Source organism: Macaca mulatta, chromosome X (assembly GCF_049350105.2).
Source record: "Macaca mulatta isolate MMU2019108-1 chromosome X, T2T-MMU8v2.0, whole genome shotgun sequence".
In the NCBI taxonomy this organism is placed as follows: Eukaryota; Metazoa; Chordata; class Mammalia; order Primates; family Cercopithecidae; genus Macaca; species Macaca mulatta.
The window spans coordinates 79,149,713-79,172,748 of NC_133426.1; the positions used below are offsets into that span (position 1 = coordinate 79,149,713).

General features: G+C 36.2%; 1 protein-coding gene across 17 annotated transcripts in view; it reads right to left on the reverse strand.

Annotated features, from left to right (window-relative positions):
- The window catches only part of PHKA1 (phosphorylase kinase regulatory subunit alpha 1), a 130,288-nt gene that overhangs the window by 15,461 nt on the left and 91,791 nt on the right, over positions 1-23,036 (reverse strand). For 10 of the 17 annotated variants that reach the window (XR_013412552.1, XR_013412553.1, XR_013412550.1 and 7 more), the window contains 7 exons: positions 16,715-16,871; positions 15,018-15,097; positions 10,893-10,971; positions 10,623-10,752; positions 8,467-8,568; positions 7,505-7,620; positions 7,338-7,376 (listed from right to left, as the gene is read on the reverse strand). Coding sequence is in view for 12 of the 17 variants with exons in the window: in XM_077987607.1 (XP_077843733.1) it covers positions 7,338-7,376; positions 7,505-7,620; positions 8,467-8,568; positions 10,623-10,752; positions 10,893-10,971; positions 15,018-15,097; positions 16,715-16,871 (703 nt within the window). In the remaining 5 variants the exon portion in view is untranslated. 17 annotated transcript variants of the gene reach the window in all.

Here is a 23,036-nt window from a genome sequence, read left to right on the forward strand (position 1 = left end):
ATTCCCAGCTACTTGGGAGGCTGAGGCAGAAGGATTGCATGAGCCCCAGAGTTTGAGACCAGCTTGGGTAATATCTTTAGACCCTGTCTCAAACAAACAAACAAACAAATAAACAAACGTTCCCACATAGTAGTAAAGCCCATGCACAGATGGGTTAACTGGTTAATTCTACAAAACATTTAAAGAGGAATTAATACTAACTCTTCACAATCTCTTCCAAAAAAGAGAAGGGAACACTTCCCAACTCATTCTATGAGGCCAATATTACCCAGATACAAAATCAGACAAAGATGTTACTAGAAAACTACAGTTCAATATCCTTTATGAATATAGATGCAAAAATCCTCCACAAAATACTAGAAAACCAAATTCAGTGATATACTAAAAGGATTATACAACATGAAGTGGAACTTACTCCAGAAATTCAAGGCTGTTTTAACATCTGAACATCAATTAATGTAATACACTACATCAATATAATAAAAGTTAAAAAAAACACATCATCTTAATAGATACAGAAAAAAAGGTAACAAAAATTCAACACATCTTCATGATAAAAACGCTCAACAAACTAGGAACAGAAAGGAACCTCCTCAATCTAATAAATGTTAAGACTTTTTCCCTACAACAACCCACAGCTAACATCATAATGAGTGGTTGAAGACTGAAGCTTTCCCCCTGAAGATCAGAATAAGACAAGGATGCCCACTCTTATCACTTCTATTCAACATTTTACAGGAGGCTTGAGCCAGGGAGATTAAGTAAGAAAAGAAATAAAAGGCATCCAGATTGGAATGGAAGAAGTAAAAACTATGTGCAGATGACATGATCTTGTATGTAGAAAGTTCTAAGGAATTCACTAACAAGCAACTACAACTAATAAATGAGTTCAGTAAAGTTTCATGATATAATATCAATAACAAAAATCAATTATATTTTACTTGAGTAGACATTTCACCAAAGATGATATACAAACAGCCACCACACACATGTGAAGATGCTCAACATCACTAATCATCATGGAAATGCGAATCAAACCACAATGAGCTATCACCTCACACCTGTTAGGATGCCCATGGTTAAAAACACCCAAAGATAACACGTATTGGTGAGAATGTGAAGAAATTAGGACCCTTATACACCGTTGCTGGGAATGTAAAATGGTACAGCCACTATAGAACACATTATGGAGGTTCCTCAAAAATTAAAAATAGAACTACCATATAATTCAGCAATCTCACTTCTGGATATGTATCCAAAGAATTGAAATCAGAATCTTGAAGAGACATTTGCATGCCCATGTTCAATGCAGCATTATTCACAATAGTCAAGATATGAAAACAACCTAAATGTATATCAACAACTGAATGGCAAAAGAAAATGTGGTAATACATAAAATGGAATATTATTCAGCCTTTAAAAAAGGAAATTTTGCAAAATATGACAGTGTAGATGAACCTGGAGGACACTATGCTATGAGAAATAAGCCAGTCACAAAAGAACAAATTCTGTATGATTCCAGTTGTGTAATGTATCTGAAACAGCCAGATTCTTAGAAGCAGAGAGTAGAACGGTAGTTGTCAGGGGCTAGGTAGAGGGGAAAATGGGAACTTGCTATTCAATGAGTATAAAGTTTCAGTTATGTAAGATGAAAATATTCTAGAGATCTACTGTACAACATCAAGCCTATAGTTAATGATACTGTATTGTACACTTAAAAAAACTTTTAGAGTAGATCTCATGTTACATGTCTTACTATAATAAAAAAATCAATTGAATTTGTAAACAACAGCAATCAACAATATTAAAATAAAATTAAGAAAACAATTCCATTTAAAATAACATTAAGAATAATAAAATATGTAGGAATAAATTTACCAAAAGAAGTCCAAAACAAATACTCTGAAAACTATAAAACATGTTGAAAGAAATTAAAGACCTAAATAAATTGAAATATAGTCCCATGTTCATGGGTCAGAAGACTTAACATTATCAAGATGGCAATATTTCAAAAACTGATCTACAGACTGAACACAGTCTCTATCAACATACCAGCTGGGATCTTTGCAGAAATTCACAAGCTGATCCTAACATTCATATTTAAAAAGAAGACTGAAGTTGGAGAGCTCACACTTCCTGATTTCAAAATTTGCTCTAAAGCTATCAAAACTACAAAACTATCAAAACTGTGTCATACTGGTATAGAATAGACATGTAGATCTATGGAATCGAACAGGGAGTTCAAAAATAAACCATTGTATTTTGGTCAATTAATTTTCAACAAGGATGCCAAGATAATTAAATGAGGGAAAAATAGCCTTTTCAACAAATGGTGCTGGAACAGTGACATCTACATGCAAAAGAATGAAGTTGAACTCTCTACCTTATACCACACACAAAAATTAAGCCCATTGTGCAGAAAAGAGTTAAGACAGTAGGCCAGAACTGCTATTCTTGGAAAGGCCTGCTTACAAGGTTGGCCCTTGGCTGGCATTTGGAAACTTAGAAACTTGGATTCTGGGAGAGTTCTCACCATTCCCAGAACTAATAACAGTGACTTACCACACCTAAACTCTACAAACGCTATGGTTTACATTGAACGTTTGCTTTCTTTCTGGGAGTCCAGAGTTTTGGTACATGGCAGACAGAGGTTGTTTATGGACCAGCCCTCAACAAGAACAATGGGTGCTGAGTATTTAATGAGCTTCCTTGGTTGGCAGTGACATCTTGTCACAACTCATTGCTGGGTGACTCCACTGACAGAGTACTCTGGAAGCTTGTGTCTGTTTTCCCTAGACTTTGACCAATGACTCTTTTACATCTTTTTTTAACTTTTGTAGGTACGTAGTAGGTTTATATCTTTATGAGGTATGAGACACTTTATTACAGGCATACAATGCATAATAACCACATCAGGGTAAATGGGGTATCCATTATCTCAAGCATTTATCCTTCCTTTGTGTTACAAACAACCTAATTACACTTTTTATTATTTTAAAATGTACAATAAATTATTGTTGACTGTAGTTTGCACTATGCCCAATGCATCTTGTACCCTTTTGGTGTAATAAACCGTAGCAGTGAGTATGACTATATGCTGAGTCCTATGAGTCCTCCTAGTGAATCATTAAATCTGAGGGTGATCTTGGGGACCCCTCCATACATAATCATAGACCTAAATAAAACAGCTAACTCTATAAAACCCTTAGAACACAAATAGGAATAAATCTTTGTGACCTTGGATTAGGCAAAGCCTTCTTAGATATGACACCAAAAACATCATGAGTAACAAAAGAAAAATAGACAAACTGGACTTTGTCCAAATTAGAAACTTTTGTTGTTCAAAGAATACCATTAAGAGAGTAAAAAGACAACCCACGGGATGGGAGAAAATATTTGCAAATTACATATCTTAAAAGGGACTTGTATCCAGAATATATAAAGAATCCTTGCAACTCAACAATAAAAAGACAAAAAAAAATTAAAATAGGCACAAATGTGAACTGACATTTCTCTAAAGAAGATAAACAAATGGCCACTGGGCATGAGAAAAGATGCTCATTATCATTAGCTATTAGGGAAATGCAAATCAAAACCACAATGAGATACCAGTTCACACCCACCAGGATGGCTATAATAAAAAAGATAGACAATTGTAAGGGTTGGTGAAGATGTGAAGAAACTGGAACTCTCATACATTGCTGGTGGGAATGTAAAATGGTACAGCCAGTTTGGACATGTCTGGCAGTTCTTCAGAATGCAAAACATAGTTACCATATGACCCAGCACTTCCACTCCTAGATATATATCCAAAAGAAGTGAAAACATTTGTCCGTACAAAAACTTGTACATGAAGGTTCATTGTAGAATTATTCATAGTAGCCAAAAAGTGGAAACAATCCAGGTGTCCATCAACGGATGAATGGATAAATGTGGTACATTAATTTAATAGGATATTATTCACCAATGAAAAAAATAAACTTTTGATACATACTAAAACATAATGAACCTTGAAACAATTATACTAAGTAAAGGATAAAATACATTGGGCAAAGTGGTTAACAGTTTAAATTCAGAAATAAATATAAGATAGAAGATAACATAAATACTTTCTGAGAAAATAACTTCTCACATTTTAATTTGGGCCAAATGCCTAAATCACCAACCAATGCAATGTAAAAGAGAAAAGAGCCCCCAAACATTTCTATTGGCAAGTGATTATCGCACTGATCTGTTGAGTAGATGAACTGCCATTTAATTCATCTTCACTGTCTTGTTTATACCACCAAGATTCTAGGCTGTTGATTGTGAGGTCAAACCAGAAAGGGTATAGATCTGATAAAGTACAATTCAGACTGTTTTCCAAAGCCAAATATCAATCATTTTGAGTTTTTAAATTTTCTTCTATACCCCTGTCCTATATTAATGTGGATATGATAGAGTTGGCCAAGTCTTATTAGTTCATTACAGGGTATTTGATTAAGGTTAACCAAAATACTAATATTGTTTCCAACAATTTTCCATTTTTTGTTTGGTTATTGTCTAGCCTAAATCTCTTCAGCTTGAGAAATCTGAAATCATAGGCCATTATGAGTCTTTGATTTAAACCAAATAAATTTAATTAGAGGTCAGTCTTCCTAAATTGTAAGCTTCATGAGGGCAAGGACCACATCCATTTTGTTCACAGTACCTGGCACAAAACTGGCACTCAATATTTACTAAATGAATTCATAATCAGAAGAATAGCTAACCCAGTGGTTTTCAAACTTAAAAATTCATCAGAATCATATAAATAAAACTGATTACTGGGCCTTATCCCCAGTCTTTCTGACTCAGTGTACTCAGGGTGGGACCAAGAATTTATACTTAACCAATAATTGAATTTTGTTTTCTGAAATCGAAAAGAGGTTGGAGTTGAACTCCCTTCCCTACCTTATTGGAAAATAAATGAAAATATTCACCCCCATATATGAAATTGCTGTATACTTACTTTAATTCTTGATTAATTTTGTTTTTCTTTTTAGTCAACCAGTATATGCCATGATTTATATAAGAGCATATTCAAAGCACATGTGAATGGCATATATGAGAAGATCACAGCAGTTACCAGAAAAGATGGTGACATTAAATCTATACCGAGGGGATGACCACCATTGGACTATGAGAACAAATTGAGAAAATAAAATTTTAAAACTATGAGGCCAGGAAACAATTATTTGTACTTTTACGTCACTAGTGGAGTAAAAATACAGACTATTTCAGTATGTAGTCAGCACAAAATCATTAAAAAGCTGATGAAATAGCTTTACTCTAGAAGCCATGGTGAAGGGAAAAGAAATAAAAATACCCTTATAATTTTTTTTTCCATAATAAGAAAAGAGGGCATTTTCGAGTGATAGGGAAAAAATGGCTTAGAACAATACAAAATACCAGACAGGCAGGTGAGGATGGAAGTTAATATTTAGAAATAAGAAAGTAATGCAAATTTAGGACTCTCAATCCTCTAAATTACAGTCCTAGTGATTTTGTCTCCCTTGAAAACCTGTAGGTAGTGAATGTGTAGAAAAAACTTAAATGATGTAGTTGAGTAGGTCAAGTCTCAACATCATATTAATCTAGCTGGGAACATGTACTTCAAGTTGTAAATACATAATGAACTTAAAAGTAATACTGAGTGACAATCAACAATTATAAAATGTTTATCCAATAACTCTCAACCAAATCAAAGATTATTTACTAATAATGCCAGTGTAACTAACTATTCAGTACTGAATGTAGTTCTTTCACGTTTCAAATAGGAAAATGTTCAGATTATTCAAATTATTTGAGAACACTGTGAAGTGAACACAAGGCCCTTTCTTATTCCATTTTCATACTTATTCTTGCATAAATATAAATGCCATAGGGTATTTGATGGGTGTACTCAAGTTACCTCAGATTAAGCTTCAAGCATTGGCTCATTGTCTTTCTAAAGGGTTTCTAATTTCTTTTTAAAAAACCAAATAGTAAGGTGGTGTCATGCCTTAGTCCCAAGCCATTCTGGAAACTGAGGTAGAAGGAGTGCATGAATCCAAGATTTTGTGCCTGTGAATAGCCACTGCACTCCAGCCTGGACAACACAGTGAGACCCCAGTGCTAAAAAAACTTTAAAAAAAGAAACAAAAACTAAAAATAAAACTCCAAATTTCCATTTCACCTCTCCTCTTCTGGAGGTGTTTCTATACTGCAAGCTATCATAACTCTTCTGAAAATAGGAGGAGTAGTTTTAAGTAGTTTTAAACTTTTCATAAAATGTGCTTCTAGGAGAGGCCAAATCAGTAATTTCTCAACTTGGAGATCTTGAAACCACATGACTTCCTAGAGTTTTAAAAATAAGCTATGGAAGATTTTGTTAACTATTTCCTTGTATAATGCAACCACTCTCTATTCTCACCTGCAGGAAAAATTAAGAGACTACAACATGGTATTTAGTGACTCCCACTATCTCCCAGACTGATTTAGATGTTTCTCCCTCTACGTGTCCACAACACCTTTTGTATATCTTGTTAAAGAAAAAATTATTCAGTGATACTTGTTAAAGCACAGTAAGGAAGACTTTATTCAGGACCATTGTTAATAGGTGCAGAACCATTGCAACGAGATCTTGCAGTAAGGGAGAAAGATTGGGCTCCCCTCTGAATATAACATAAGCAAGTGGGAATTTATAGCCAAGGGGTGGAAAAATTACTAAGAGAGAAACATCAGAGGTAGAGAGGATTCTGGCTAAACCATTCTAACAGGATTTTTGCTGAAGACAGGCCAGGGTGACTGGACATCACCTGAGGGTGGTAGAAGATGGGGAGCCTGATCAGATATCAAGGATGATAAGATATCGAGGATAGGGGTTTCTGGCTAAACTGACTTAGCAGGGTTCTCTTGCTAAAGCTGGATTTTACAAGAAAGCGCACAAATGGGCGTAGGAAAAGGTTCAGAAGCCAACCTAAACTCTGGCCAAGCAAAAACTCTTTGCTTGAAGTCTACATCTTGTTTTATAAAGAAAATTAATTCCAAAATTACATCAGTCCTAATAACAGAATCCAAAATTACATCAGTCCTAATAACATAAACTCAGGGTTTCAAGTTCTTGTTATCAGATGCAAGTTACTTTCCTTCTAAAATTAGCAAATTACTTTGGTCCAGAAAAAGGAAAGCTGTCTGCAAAATGACTGTTATAAAGGCAATTCAAACAATCTACTCCAAGACTTGTTATCTTATTTGTAAAAAGGCCATGAGCTCATGCATGTTATATAGAACTAAAGGTAAGTTAAACCATGTTAAATGATCCCTAGTTGTTTCACCTGACTCTCAGCTGAGATTGACAGTCTACGAAATTCCACCTGAAAAATAAATGGCTCAAATTAAACTCAGAATGTGAAACAAAATAAATGACCCAACAAAGTCTGATTCCAAAAGAATGTTCTTAAACGTGGCAATATCCCAGCTAATCTCCCAAGTAGTATCTTACCTGCTTTATCTCACTTTTTAACTGCATGATCCCAGTTCGTTCTGTTTTGGTTGCTCCAACAGCACCAATCTCGTGGATAGAAATAGCAGGACTGACATTTGAATCAGTGGGACGAACTACATAGTATGAGAGATTACAGAGAAAGAGAGAGGATAATAAGGTTCAATTTCTTCCCCATCACATTAAAAAAAAACTTTCATATATATCCTTATTTTTAACTTAATTTAAAAACGATAACCTTGCTATTTGAAATGTGGTCCATGGACCAGCAGCATCAGTACCACCTAGGAGCTTGTTAGTAGAATCTCAGGTCCCACCCCAGATCTACTGAATCAAAATGTGCATTTTAGCAAGATCCCCCGCTTGAAACACACTGCTTTTTAACCTTCTTTTACCACTCTAAGGTCTGACATCCATCCATCTGACCGTATATATCTACTTACCCTAACCCTGAAAGTTGAGCATGAGAGATGACCGCTTTTCATTGGCTCTGCTGCTTTAGGTATGCAATGCCAAATCCAACCAAAACCACAAATGCAGGTGGACTATTAATTTGTAAGTTTAAACTTGAAAGGGTTACATTAGAAGTACCGTAAGCAGCTACACACATAATACAATACTGTAAGAGCTACTGGATTATTGCCAATTAGAATATAAGAAAGTTTCAGATGATATGGGTTGCTAGTTGTCCTAAAGTGGAGACTTAAGATAATGTGAGGGAATGCATTAAACAGTTAAAAATGAAACATGATAATAATCAATCCACTTAGTTGATATATCATTTAAGGAAAAATACAGTGGTTTCCAAATCTTGCTCCAGAAGACAGCTTGGTTTCTGTTTTATATATTGGAGTTTATTTATTTGGGGCAAAAGGTTCCTGTGATGAAGGAAAAACATTTTAAAACCAATGAGACACTTAAACCAAACAGTATGAAATGAAAATGCAGTTATTCAATCTCACCGCTTCGTTCCACTCCAAACTCCTTGCCGCTGAGAATGTGATGCAGGAGATTCTTCATGGCCGAAGGACTGAGATTCATCAGGCCCTCCGTGGCTTCCTCAGCTAGTCAGCAGAAATGTTAGAACAGAAGGACTTCTAATTTGCCTGCCATGCCCTCTCTATACTTTCTCTATTTCTTTTCTTGCTTAGAATTTCTGAGTCACTTGATTGGAAGAACAGAATTACAAAATAAATTGCTAGCACCCTACTGCTTAGGTATTCTTCCTTCCACAGATTCTTAATTATTTAAGGACTGACTATCCAATTTGTGGATTAGCGAGGTAACTGATTTTTTTCTTCGCCCTGCTTCCACACCATTAGGATACTTAGTAAAATCTTTATTTGAAGGTGAGAAGAATGAAAGAATAACAATGGAACTGGAGGTCATTCAGAGAAAGGCAATGAATGTATATATGCAGATAGGCTAAAATAATTTAAACTTCTCAGCCTAGAAATAATAGAGACTTAAGAGATATAGATTTGAATCCATGAAATTATGAATATAAGAGGATAACCTGAACATGTTAATCAACCTCATACATTTATTAAAAGTTGACTACGTGTAGGTCATCATTTTAAGTAACATTAGTACAAGCAGGTATGTGACATGATACCTAATCTTGAGAGTCTGACTATCTCTTTGGGAGTGATGGAACATGTAAACATGATAAACAATAAAACATTGCATATTCTATGTGCCAAATGAGAGGTATAGACAATAATTGCCTTTGAAATCAATGGAGACATCACTCTCCAAGGACTGGAACTGACAAAATTAGTGGGAAGTACTGTGGGAGTAGAAGATAAAGGTCAGACTGTTGAGGGTATTAAATATCAGACCCAGGGATCTTGACTTTATCCTATAAGGAATAAAGAGCCATGGTTTTCATGAATCCACAGGAAAACAAGAAATATAACAGGCAATTAAGGAAAAGTGAATATTCAGGGACTTATCCCTTATTAAGGTTTATTATTGAGCAATCACACCCTCTCGCAAAACATCCCTTGATACCACATCTAGAGAATACTATATAATGTTTATCTATAACAATGTACTGAACTGGAAATCATTTGCAATCAGGTGGACTCAGACTCAAATTCCACTATTTACTAGCTATGTTACTTTGGGGATGTTAGGTAACCTTGAGTTTCAGTTTCTTTATTGGTAAAAGTGACACAATACTACCTTCTTCTCCAGAGGATTCTTGTAAGGATTAAATGATACAATATCTATAAACTTAAAGCAAAAAGCACAGTCTCTGGAATATGGTAGGTATAAAATAACTGCTAGCTCTCTTCCGCCAAAGGGTTACTTAAATATAAATTATCTCATGTGTTTGAGTTCGGTTTGACTCAAACTGATAAATTTAGCTACTTGTTAACAGCTCGATTACGAGCCTTTTGGGGGAAATTTAACAGAAAGAATGGCTAAAATTGAGTTTTACAACTTTGATTTTATTTTTCTGTACCTCCCTATCTGTATTATTTTGCAATTCTTGTTGAAATCAAACAAATACTAATGGAATAAGGAGTCATGCCATAGGGGTCCATTTTTCCCCTTCACACTTTATACCATTTTGCCCTACAGCTTTTACAGGCCCCAACTATTCTTCTAACTAAAACTTTTATCTTGCCAAATACACCTATAGTTAATTTCAAAGAGAGTCTTGTCAGATAGATGTTAATGAAAATGTCATCTTCCTTTATTCAATCATGATGGTGACTAGACAGAATACTGACACCATGATCCACTGATGTTGTGACTCATTCTTGGTGTACAGATGCTCCACTGCCTAAATCTGAACCCAACCCAATCTGTCACACTCAAGTACTCTCCAGAGTTAGAGAAATGAAGTTAGCAAAGAGTGATAAGTTAAGAAGGATTTGGAGTGGAGTCCCCAGGAGATGGCATTCGGAATCTGCAGAACTGATACACAAATGTGTCATCATATCAGCTCCTTGACTTGCATAAATAGTGACTAACAGGGGAACAAGGCTGCCATATCCAGCTTGAGCTATGGATAAAAATGTTTTAGCTTTCTTTCTTTCTTGATTCCGAACTCTATAAACCTACATCAAAAGTGAATTCTACCTAAAACAGTTACTGAATTAAGTACCTGAGCATCGAAGGGAGTGGGCCAGTTCTGTTGCCATAACTTGTATGATCAGACCAATTCGAAGTCGAAACATTTCAGCAAAGAGGCCAGGCTGGGTTCGAATATACATGGCTAGATATACCATTATTTCCTGCACACAGAGTAGATATAGACAAAAATAATGGCCCAGGTCTCACAACGCCTATTTTGTTGTCTTTGGAAATTGCTAGATCAATTGAAAACAAACTTTAAAATATCAATCACCAGATTAGCCTTTACAATTCTTCTCACCTGTGTAAGGATTGAAATGCTCATATCCCCTTCACTGGCTTCATCTATCAGCTGAGTGAGCACCTCATAGGGCAGAGGTCTGAGGAAGAAGACAGTGAAGAAAGACAATATTCTACAACCACTTAATCTTAAATATGCTGAAAAAATGAAGCAACTTTATCCAAGTCCACATCACTGCCTCAACATTTCATCATGACCAACAGCATTCTGATTCTTTCAAACTTCAGAGCTCTTTCATTGCCTCCTGAAACCACTGTGGCCCATATCAACTTAGAGGAGCTCTGCTCTCCTCTCTCTAAACCTAGATTCTCTTCCTCCTTCAAAATTTATTTAAAACTCACACCATGATGTCCTTCTAGACTAGTCTTTCATAGTTAGCTTTGAACATTTGACAAGTAACTATTATGACTACAAAGTACTAAATTAACTTTAAGCTGTGCTTTTTTTGGTAATACACAATATTTCTACATATTTACGGGGTACATGTGATGTTTTGTTACATACATAGGATGTGTAATGATCAAGTCAGGGTACTTATGGTATCCATCACCTTGAGCATTTACCATTTCTTTTAGCTGGGAACATTTCAAGTCCTCTCTTCTAGTTATTTTGAAATATACAATACATTGTTGTTAACAATAGTCACCCTACTCTGCTACTGAACATTAGAATGTATTCCTTCTTTAACCAACATCTCTTCAGCATCCCACCCCCACAATGGAATACTAGCTGTGCCTTTTTGAAACCATTTTATTATTTTACAATCACAGTTGATAGAGTTGTTTGATTTTCTATAGTTTCAATTCACATACGAGCACACACACACACACACACAGGTATACACCCATCCTCCCACACTTCTGATTCTCCTGCTGACACAAAGTACTCTGGGGCATGAACCATGCCATCATCTTCTTTGGACTGCCTACAGTGTCACAAAACTGATACAAAAAAGATTAATTTTTCCAGAAGCAAGATTTTATGGGTTGAATTGTGTCCTCGCCTCAAATTCTTTTCTTTAAATTTTTTTAATTTTTAATTTTTGTGGGTATATAGTAGGTGTATATATTTCTGGGGTGCATGAGATATTTTGATACAGGCATTTGACATATAATAATCAAATCAGGGTAAATGGGGTATCTATCTCATCAAGCATTTATCTTTTGTGTTACAAACAATCCAATTACACTCTTGCAGTTATATTTAAATGCACAATTAAATTATTTTGACCATAATCTCCCTATTGTGCTATCAAATACGAGATCTTATTCATTCTCTCCAACTACTTTTTGTACCCATTAACCATCCCCACCCCCAACCCATAACCCCTGCTACCCTTCCCAGTCTTTTAGTAACCATCATTCTACTTTCTATCTCCATGAGTTCAATTGTTTTGATTTTTAGTTCCCACAAATCAGTGAGAACATGTGAACTTTGTCTTTCTGTGTCTGGCTTATTTCACTTAACAAAATGACCTCCAGTTCCATCCATGTTGTTACAAATGACAGGATCTCATTCTTTTTTGTGTCTGAATAGTACTCCCTTTTGTATATGTACCATATTTTCTTGATCTATTCATCTACTGATGGACACTTAGGTTGCTTCCAAATCTTGGCTATTGTGAATACTGATGAAATAAACGCAGGAGTGCAGATATCTCATCAATGTACTGATTTCCTTTCTTTTGGGTATATACCTAGCAGTGGGATTGCTGGATCGTATGGCAGCTCTATTTTTAGCTTTTTCTCAGGAACCTCCAAACTGTTCACCATAGCAGTTGTACTAATTTACATTCTTACCAACAATACATGAGGGTTCCCTTTTCTCCACATCCTTGCCAGCATTTGTTATTGCCTGCCTTTTGGATAAAAGCCATTTTAACTGGGGTGAGATGATACTTCATTGTAGTTTTGATTTGCATTTTTCTGATGATCAATGATGTTGAGCATCTTTTCATATGTCTGTTTGTCATTTGTATGTCTTCTTTTGAGAAATGTCTATTCAGACTATTTGCCCATTTTTAAAGCAGACTATTAGATTTTTTTTCCTATAGAATTGTTTGAGCTCCTTATATATTCTGGTTATTAATCCCTTATCAGATGGGTAGTTGGCAAATATTTTCTCCAATTTCACCTTTCCAATTTGCTTTAAATGCCGAATGACTGACTGTAGAATGGTTGATGCTGAGTTCTTTGGCAGTTTCTCGTGTAGTTGTGAGAGGATCAGCTTCAACGATAGCTCTCAATTGGTCATTGTCAACTTTCGACGGCTGGCCAGTATGCTCCTCATCTTCAAGGCTCTTGTTTCCTTTGCAAAACTTCTTCAAACACCACTGCACTGTACGTTTGTTAGCAGTTACTGGGCCAAATGCCAGGCCTATAATCGGGGACCTCAAGAACCTGCTTTGTGCTCTACCCCACTGTGGCCAACCTGGTACCTAAGCTGCAAGACAAAGTCCCCTTTTCTCTTCCATCTCCTTTTCTTGAGCATAAGGAGTCTCTCCATATACCCACCACAGCTGGGCATGTGTTTGGTCACACCTGGAACCAGAATGTCTCAGAGTCTCACTCAAGGCCCATGGCCAAGTACTACCTAGTCACTGTGCTGATTGTTCAGGGCCCAAGGGCTCTTTAGTCAGTACGTGATAAATCCTGCCAAAACTGGGTCCTTCCCTTCAAAGTAGCAGGTTCCCTTCTGATGCAAGGTGTGTGTCAAAATGTCATCCAGGAGCTAGGGCCTGGAATGGGAGTCTGATGCCTCTGCCTGGTGCCCTATCCTACTGTGGCTGAGCTGGTATCCAACTTGCAAGATAAAGTCCTCTTTACTCTTTCCTCTCCTCTCAAGTGGAAGGAAGGATTCTCTCCCAGAGTTGTACTATCTGGAGTTGGAAGAGGGGTGGCACAAGCACTCCTTTGCCCACCCTAGCTGATATCTCACTAGGTCGCATGTACCCCAAGTCCATTGGTTTCGAGTCCAGCACAACACAAGGATTTGCCCAGGAATTGCAGTCCTTGTGGCCTAGACTGCTTTTTGAGTCTATTTAGTACCCAGAGCACTTTAAGCCCGTGGTGGTGAAGTTTGCTGGAACTTATGCTTCTCTGAGCCTTCATATGGGAGCTTGAACTGGAACTCAAGGGTAACAGAAATCATGGACATAAACCAGGAAGGAAGTAGTATACAGACATCAGCAAAAGTATCCCTTCTGTAGCCAATGTAGTAAAAAAAATTTGTCAATAAAAAACATGCTGTAGATAGAGTTTAACCGGGAAAAAATGAGGGAGAAATATCTACAAAAGTTTTTTTTACTACTTTGGCTACAGAAGTAGAACTGACAAGCAGGGGGGAATACCCTTTTTAAAAATTACTCTCTAGCAGAAAAACAGATTCTTCAGATCATTTATGAATGAAATTAGAATCTCTCTAAAAATATTTCTTGGAGATACATACTCTTTGTAAGATTTAAATTTTGGCACTGGTGTGATATGAAATTAAACACATTTACTGCAGATGAATTTTACTGGCATGGCCAGTGGCAAAAGGAAGACTCATGTATAAAGATTCAATTTTCCATCCCAGCCCCATCACTTGACTCACATCTCCCTCCAGGCCAAGCCTATCTTAGGGTACTCTTTCCAGTTGGAGGCTGTGGCAGACCTCAGACAGTGGCACTCTGATTACAGGGTTCCTGGAGGGGTGCTACCTCACATTGCTCTGTAAGTAGCCATTTTTCCTCTTTGACTATGACCTCCATCCCCTTTATTCTTCTTGAGCAGCATGGAGTTTCATGGTTAGCCCTGGCTCTAGCCACTTTCTTTCACTTCCTCTTTCCAGAGTATGGCTGACATTTTGTGGTTGCTAACTCAAGGTACCCTGTTTGTTTTGTTTTTTGAATGGCAGGCATGGAAAATCCAATAAGTAAAAAGAGTTTGAGTACTACTCTCTGTGAGTTTTCTCCTTCATTTACTCTTGCCCTATCATTACCAACATTCTTCCACTAAGTGTCTCTGATAGAGGTGAACATATGTGGGACATTATCATCCACTGACAGATTAGGGCAAGGGAATTCTAAGTCCACACCACTCCTTAAAGGCTCAGAAAAGCCTGATCAAATTCAGCCATACTCACGCAGAGATAGTCTTTTCTCGAGGTTCTGGAGGAAGTCCCACTGTCAAATGTTTCTGGTGGGAGAGAAGGTCTGTGCAGGCCTAACAAGAGATAGCATAATATTATCGTTTCTGTAACACCTCAGGTTTCCACAGCATTTCTCTTTTCAGCTTAGAAACCTTTGCTCCTCCTTTTTTTTTTTTTTTTTCTGAGGCGGAGTCTCGCTCTGTCGCCCAGGCTGGAGTGCAGTGGCGCGATCTCGGCTCACTGCAAGCTCCGCCTCCCGGGTTCACGCCATTCTCCTGCCTCAGCCTCCCGAGTAGCTGGGACTACAGGCGCCCACAACCGCGCCCGGCTAATTTTTTGTATTTTTAGTAGAGATGGGGTTTCACCGTGGTCTCGATCTCCTGACCTTGTGATCCGCCCGCCTCGGCCTCCCAAAGTGCTGGGATTACAGGCGTGAGCCACCGCGCCCGGCTGCTCCTCCTTAACATAATGACACACTGAACTCTCTTCCTCAGAAAATACCATGAAGATCAGAAAAGAAGGATTTCTAGGAAGAAACAATGAAGCCTTTTCATCTATCTCCTACAAGGCAGGAATTTTTTTGTTTGGTTGGTTTATGGATTTTTTTCTTTCTTTTTAACAAATTTGTTTAAATGTTTAAGTTTTTAATTTTTATGGATAAATAAGTTATACATATTTATGGAGTACATGTGATAGTTTCATACAAGCATACAACATGTAATGATCAAACCTGGGTAATTGAGACATCCATCACCTCAAATATTTATCATTTCTTTGTGATGGCAAGATTCCAAATCTACTCTTTTAGTTATTTTGAGTTTACAACAAATTATTGTTAACTATAGTCACCCTATTGTGACACTAAAGACTAGATCTTATTCCTTCAATCTAATTGTATTTTCGTGCCCATTAAGCAATCTTTCTTTGTCCCCCACTCCCGACTACCCTTCCCAGCTTCTGGTATCAATCATTCTACTCTCTACCTCTATGAGATCAACTTTTTAAGCTCGCACATATGAGTGAGAACATGTGGTATTTGTCTTTCTGTGCCTGGGTTATTTCACCTAACATAGTGCCCTCCAGTTCCATTCATGTTACTGTAAATGACAGGGTTTCACTCTTTTTAATGCAGAATAATATCCAATTGTGTATATATACCACATTTTCTTCATCTATTCATTTTCTGATGGACATTTAGGTTTATTCCATACCTTTGCTATTGGGAATAGTGCCACAATAAACATGGGAATTGTAGATTATCTCTCGCATATACTGATTTCCTTTCTTTTTGATATATACCCAGTAGTTGGACTGCTGGATCCCATGGTAGTTCTACTTTTAGTTTTTTGATGAACCTCCATGCTGTTTTCCGTAAGTGGCTATACCAAGTTCCATTCCCACTAATGGTGTATGGACGTTTCCCTTTCTAGGAGGTAGGAACCTAGTGTAAATTCATTCTTAAGATATAGAATTCTTAATATCATTATAAAGATGTTATGGTTTATAAAATTTTATAAATCTACAATTCTTACTTGTCATTCACAAACAAAAAGAATTGAATATCAAATTTTATGTGGAAAAGACATCTCAAATGGTTAGAGGCTATGGTTGTTTTAAAAAACAATTATAGAAATCAATTTTTAAAAAGCACTCTTATTTAGATTTGGTATAAATTCAAGAATTTATAGTACCTCATCAAGTGCTTCCACTTTCTTCCTTAAGATCCCAGAAATGTATCGGATCAGGCCCCAGTGACGAATTTCTCCCACTTTGCCATACAGCTCGGTAAGAAGCTCTCTGACTGTAGCACTCCCTTCATTATACAATTCAGTGTTCCAGTCAGGTCCTCTAGAATTTTAAAGACGGGACTACATCAGTTATAAGTAAAGCCTCTGGCAATCATCTTTTCTTTCAGTGTTATAATGAATATGCCTGTTTTTGATAAGTCTCTCTCACTAGGAAATCAATGCAATTTACTAAGAATTCTTATAAAACTATGATTAACAGTCAGCCCTGAAAGCCAGTACCTAGACAAGAATAAGTCTTAGTTTCAGCTGTGCTTTTGACAAAATGCATTCTTTTACCCTATTCATGGGCTTCAATATAGTTGAAATTAAAGACAAAGATTTAACAAAAGAATTATTTCAAAAACCACTGTAAGGAAAGTCATATGACAAATTACAAATGAGGAAAAAATGTTTGCAATTCATAGGATAATTTCCCTTACACATAAAGAACTCCAACATGTAGATTACAAAAATTAACAAAAGAAAACCTGGCAAAACAAATATTGCTGGCAAAACAAACAGATGGCTTTTAAAGATAGGAAAAGGTGCTCAACCTCACTCATAGAGAAACTTTAACTTAGCACTATGCCAAGATAACATTTTTAACCTATCAGATTGTTTTGGTGAGGCTTTGAGAAAACAGGCACCATCAATATGCTGCTGATCAGAATAAAAATTGGACAATTCCTCTGGAGAGCTATTTGTAAATATATATCAATAATGAAAATATTTAAAATCAGCCTGGCAATTCCTAACATGGTTAAATACAGAATACCATAGAATCCAGCATTTCCACTACTAGTCATACAGCCAATAGAAATAAAAACATATGTCCACATTAACTTGTACATGAATGTTTATACCAGCATTATTCATAATAGCCAAAAAGTAGAAAGAACCCAAATGTCCATCATCTGATGAATGGATAAATAAAATGTGTTATATTTATACAGGTTATAATATCTGGAAATAAAAGAATGAAGTACTGATACATGTTACAACACAGATGAACCTTGAAAATATTATGTTAAATGAAAGAAGCCTGTCATAAAGGACCACATATTGCAAGACTCAATTTACATAAAATGTCCCAAGCAAACAAATCTATACAGACAGAATGTAGATTAGTGGCTGCCTAGGGCTGGGGGGATGGAGGGATTGGGGGTTGACGGATAAAGGAAGTGGGGTTTCTTTTTGGGGTAATGAAAATGTTCTAAAATGAATAGTGGTGAAGAATGCACAACAATGTGAATACATTAAAAACCATTTAATTGTACAGTTAAAAAATACCTATTTTTTGATCTATCAATTCAAGTTCTGGTTTACTTGCAGGATAAATTTCACACACGTGAAATGCTATGTGCCATGAGGCTATTTGCTATAGCATTTTTGTGACTGTGAATTCTGGCAACAATTCAAATGTTCATCAATAAGAGACTGGCTAAGTAAATTATGATATATTCAAATAATGGAATGGCACACAATTATTAAGAAAATATGAAGTAGATCTAGACTGTGGTATTATATTTTCAACAATAGCTGCAACAATTTCCTATCTAACCTACTCTTCTTACAATGTGACTCTCACACTCCTCCCATGAAGAGATGGTTTCTGTGTTCCCTTCCCTTGAACCCAGGCATGCTTGTGATCAAGGCAAAAGTGACTTACATAATTTCTGAGGCTAGGCTATACAAAGTAATAGAGCTCCCAGCTGGGACACTTACTAGTAGAACCTAGTCATCATGCTGTGAAGATGTGGGGAGACATATGAGGAGGTCATCTGCGGTATACCAGCTGTATGTAACCTCAGCTGAGGTTCTAGCCAACAGCCAGTACCAACCCCTAGACATATGAGTGAGCAAGCATTGTGAAGATTCCAGCCCCAGACATTGTTGACCAAAACTAAATGAGAGATCTCAGGTGAGAACTGCCTGGCTGAACACAGGCAAGTCCCAGAACTGTGAAAGATAATTTTAAAAATTTTAAATTTTTGTTATTTTAAGCTACTGAGTTTCAGAGTGATTTGTTATGAAGCAACAGATAATTGGAATATATATGTAGTGATTATCAAGATATATAGTTTTAGTGAAAGAAAGCAAGGTACAGAGCCGTGCATATACTATGCTACCTTTTGGATAAATAGGGGTAAAAGTATCCACATATATGCCTGTGTTTACCTACGTAACCATAAATGTCCATGGGAGGATACACACACACACACACACACACACACACAGACACACACACATACACACAACGACTGCTCATGAGAAGGGGAACTGGGTATCTGGGGGAACAGAGATGGGAGAAAGACATTTTACTCTTTCACTGTATATCCTTTTGTACTTAAAAATTTTTGAACCATGGGAATATATCTATTCAATATATTAAACTAAAAAAGCAAAATAAAATGTGCTATAGGAAGTCATTAATGGATGAAAAAATCAGTGAGCGAAAGTTTGAAGAGTAACAGTATATTTACATAGTCTTAAAGTACATCTCTACAAGATACTTTTTTAATTTCAAAAGGTGACATAATAACTTTATGGTGTAGGTACATGGAAGAATCTACCTTAACCAAATGATCAAACCAAGTGATCAAAGTTTATAGTATCAGCAATGGGACTAATCAACACTATGATATGACACATGGAAAAGAACTTGGCATTATGTTAGTAATGTATAATCTGAATTTAATCATGAGGAAATATCACATAAACTGAAATTGAGGGACATTCTGCAAAATAACTGGTTTGTATTTTCACAAATGTTAATAACATGAAAAATGAAGACTCAGAAACTGTTCCAGATAAATGGAGACTCAAGACACATGAGAACTCAATAAAATGCATGATTTTAGATGTTCTTTTGCTATAAAGACACTATTGGGCTATATGACAAATCTTAACAGTATCTGTAGATAGTTAATAGTATTGGTTTAATGTTAAACAATTCCCTGACATTGGCAATTATACTGTGCTTATGTAGGAGAGTTTGTAATTTTTCAGAAATAAACACTGAATTATTTAGGGTTAGATGGGGATCATGTCTGATACTTATTCTCAAATGGTTCAGAAAAAAATAATATATGTGTGTGTGATTGAGTATAGATGATGATATCAATGTGAAACAGAGAGAGATTAAAAGCTCAGTGGAAACATCTGATGAATCTGGATGAGGGCTATCCAGAATTTTTATTGTACTATCCTCACAACTTTTCTCTAAGTCTGACATTGTCAAATTTTAAAGATATGAAAAAAGTGCTATGAGATCTCAGAATCAGTGGAAGTTTATTTTTACTATTAGAGATTGGAGAAAGTTTCATGTGGGTGACAGATGACCTAGGCCTTGACAGAGAGATATGCAAATGGTAGAAATGGAGTGTGGTTAAGGAGAGTATTCTAGGCAGAGGAAAAAATAAGAATCAAGGTATGAAGGTAGACATGTAGAGGCTGTGTTTTGAGTATGATAAATAGACTGTTTTGGTGACAGCACTCACTTTGTAAGGGAAGAGTAATGGTAAATAAAGGTTGAAAGTCAAATCATGGAGGATTTAGATTTGGCCAATGATTCCCTATGGTAGTGCTGATGCTGTAGCGGGAGGCAGGGGATGAGGAGGAATTGAAGATAATGACACAATTTCAAGTCTGGGTTACTTGAAGGAATGATGATAACAAGAATAGAGTCAGGAAAGACAATAGCAGTAGGTTTGTGGTAAAGACAGTGAATTTGATTTTAGACATGTTCAATAGGAAGATAAATATTTGAAAATAAATTCTACTCCAAATAAGACTATGTCACAACCTATTATAATAAAAATGTCGAAGATCAAAGACAAAGAGAGAATCCTGAAAGCAGTGAGAAAAAAGAAGCAAATAACATACAAGGGAATCTTTTTTGCTTTTTATACTTTAAGTTCTAGGGTACATGTGCACAACGTGCAGGTTTGTTACATATGTATACATGTGCCATGTTGGTGTGCTGCACCCATTAACTCGTCATTTACATTAGGTATATCTCCTAATGCTATCCCTCCCCACTCCCCCCACCCCACAACAGGCCCCAGTGTGTGATGACAAGGGAATCTTAATAAGCCTAACAGCAGACTTCTCAGCAGAAACCTTATAGGCCAGGAGACAGTGAGATGAGGTATTCAACATGCTGAAGGGAAAAATCTGCCGGCCAAGAATACTTCAGAAATGAAGAAGATATAGACTTTTCCAGACAAACAAAAGCTGAGGAAATACATAACCATCAGACCTGTTTTACAAGAAATGCTAAAGGGAGTTCTTCGAGATGAAAGAAAAAGACATTAATGAGTAATATGAAAACATCTGAAAATAAATGTCACTGAGTACATAGTCATATGAATACTCTATTAATCTAATGATGGTGTGTAAATTACATCTTTAGTATGAAGGTTAAAAGACAAAACTATTAAAAACAGTAACTACAATAATTTGTTAAGGGATATGCAATATAAAAATTGTAAATTGTGACATCAAAAACTCAAAATGTTGGGAGGTGGAGTTAAAGAGTTTTTTTCTTCTCTTTTATTGTAATCATAGTTAAATTGTTAAGACTTTTTGTAAGCCTCATGGTAAGCACAATGCAAAAACATATAATAGATATGGTAAAAATAAAAAGCAAAAAATCAAAACAATTATGAAGGAAAATCACTTAGCTATAAAGACAGATAGTAAGAAAGAAATAAAAAAGAAAGGAAGGAAGGAAAGAAGGAGGGGGGAAGGAAGGAAAGAAGGAGGGGGGAAGGACGGAAGGACTCTACAAAACAACTGGAAAACAATTAATTACATGGCAGTAGTAAGCCCTTACCTACCAATAATTACCTTTAATGTGAATTGATTAAGTTATCCCATTAAAAAGCAGAGTAGCTTAATGAATAAAAAAAAAGCAAGAACCAACTATATGCTGCTTAAAAGAGACTCGCTCCACCTGTGAGGACACACATGGACTAAAAGTGAGTGGATGGAAAAAAGATATTCCATGCAAATGGAAACCAAAAGACAACAGACGTAACTCTACTTGGATAAAACAGACTTTCAGGGCCAGGTGCTATGGCTCACACCTGTAACTCCCAGCATTCTGGGAGGCTGAGGCAGGAGGATGCTTTGAGCCCAATAGTTTGAGACCAGCCTGGGCAACATGGCCAGATGCCAGCTCTGCAAAAATAAATAAATAAATAAAATAAATAAATAAAAATTAGCTGGGCATGGTGGCATGCACCTGTGGTCCCAGCTACTCAGGAAACTGAAGTGGGAGAATCACTTGAGCCCAGGAGTTTGAGACTGCAGTGAGCCATGTTCATGGCACTACACTCCAGCCTGGCTGACAGAGCAAGACTGCCTTAAAAACATAGACTTTAAGTAAAAAACTAAAAAGTGATATAGAAGGTCACTATATAATGATAAGGGGGGTCGGTTAAGCAAGAGGATTTAACTATTGTAAATGTATATGCACCCAACATTGGAGCACCGAAGTATATAAAGCAAATATTAACGTACCTAAAGGGAGAGATAGATCACAATACAATAATAGTAGGGGCCTTCAACAGCCCATTTTCAGTAATGGAGAGATCACATAGACAGAAAATCAACAAACATTGGATTTAAACTGTACACTAGACCAAATGGACCTAATTGATATTTACAGAACATTCCATCCAAAAGCTACAGAATGCACATTATTCTCAACTTTACATGGAACATTCTGCAGGGTAGATTATATACTAGGCCACAAACAAGTATTAACGAATTGAAGAAGATCAAAATCATATCAAGTATCTTTTCTGATCACAATGATATAAAATTAGAAATCAATAACAGGAGAAACCACAGAAACTGTACAAATACAAGGAAATTAAACATGCTCCTAAACAACCAAGGGGGTCACTGAACAAATTAAGAGGGAAATTACAAAATTTTCTTTAGGCAAATGAAAAGGAAATGCAACATACCAAAAGATATGGGATACAGAAAATGCTATTCTAAGAGAGATGTTTATAGCAATGAATGCATATATCAAACAGTATAAAGATCTCAAATAAACAACATAATGTTACACCTAAAGGAACTAGAAAAACAAGAACAAACCAAACCCAAAATTAGTAAAAGGAAAGAAACAATAAACATCAGAGTGGAAATAAACAAAATAGAGACTAAAAAAGCAATACAAATGATTAACAAAATGAGGAGCTGATTTTTT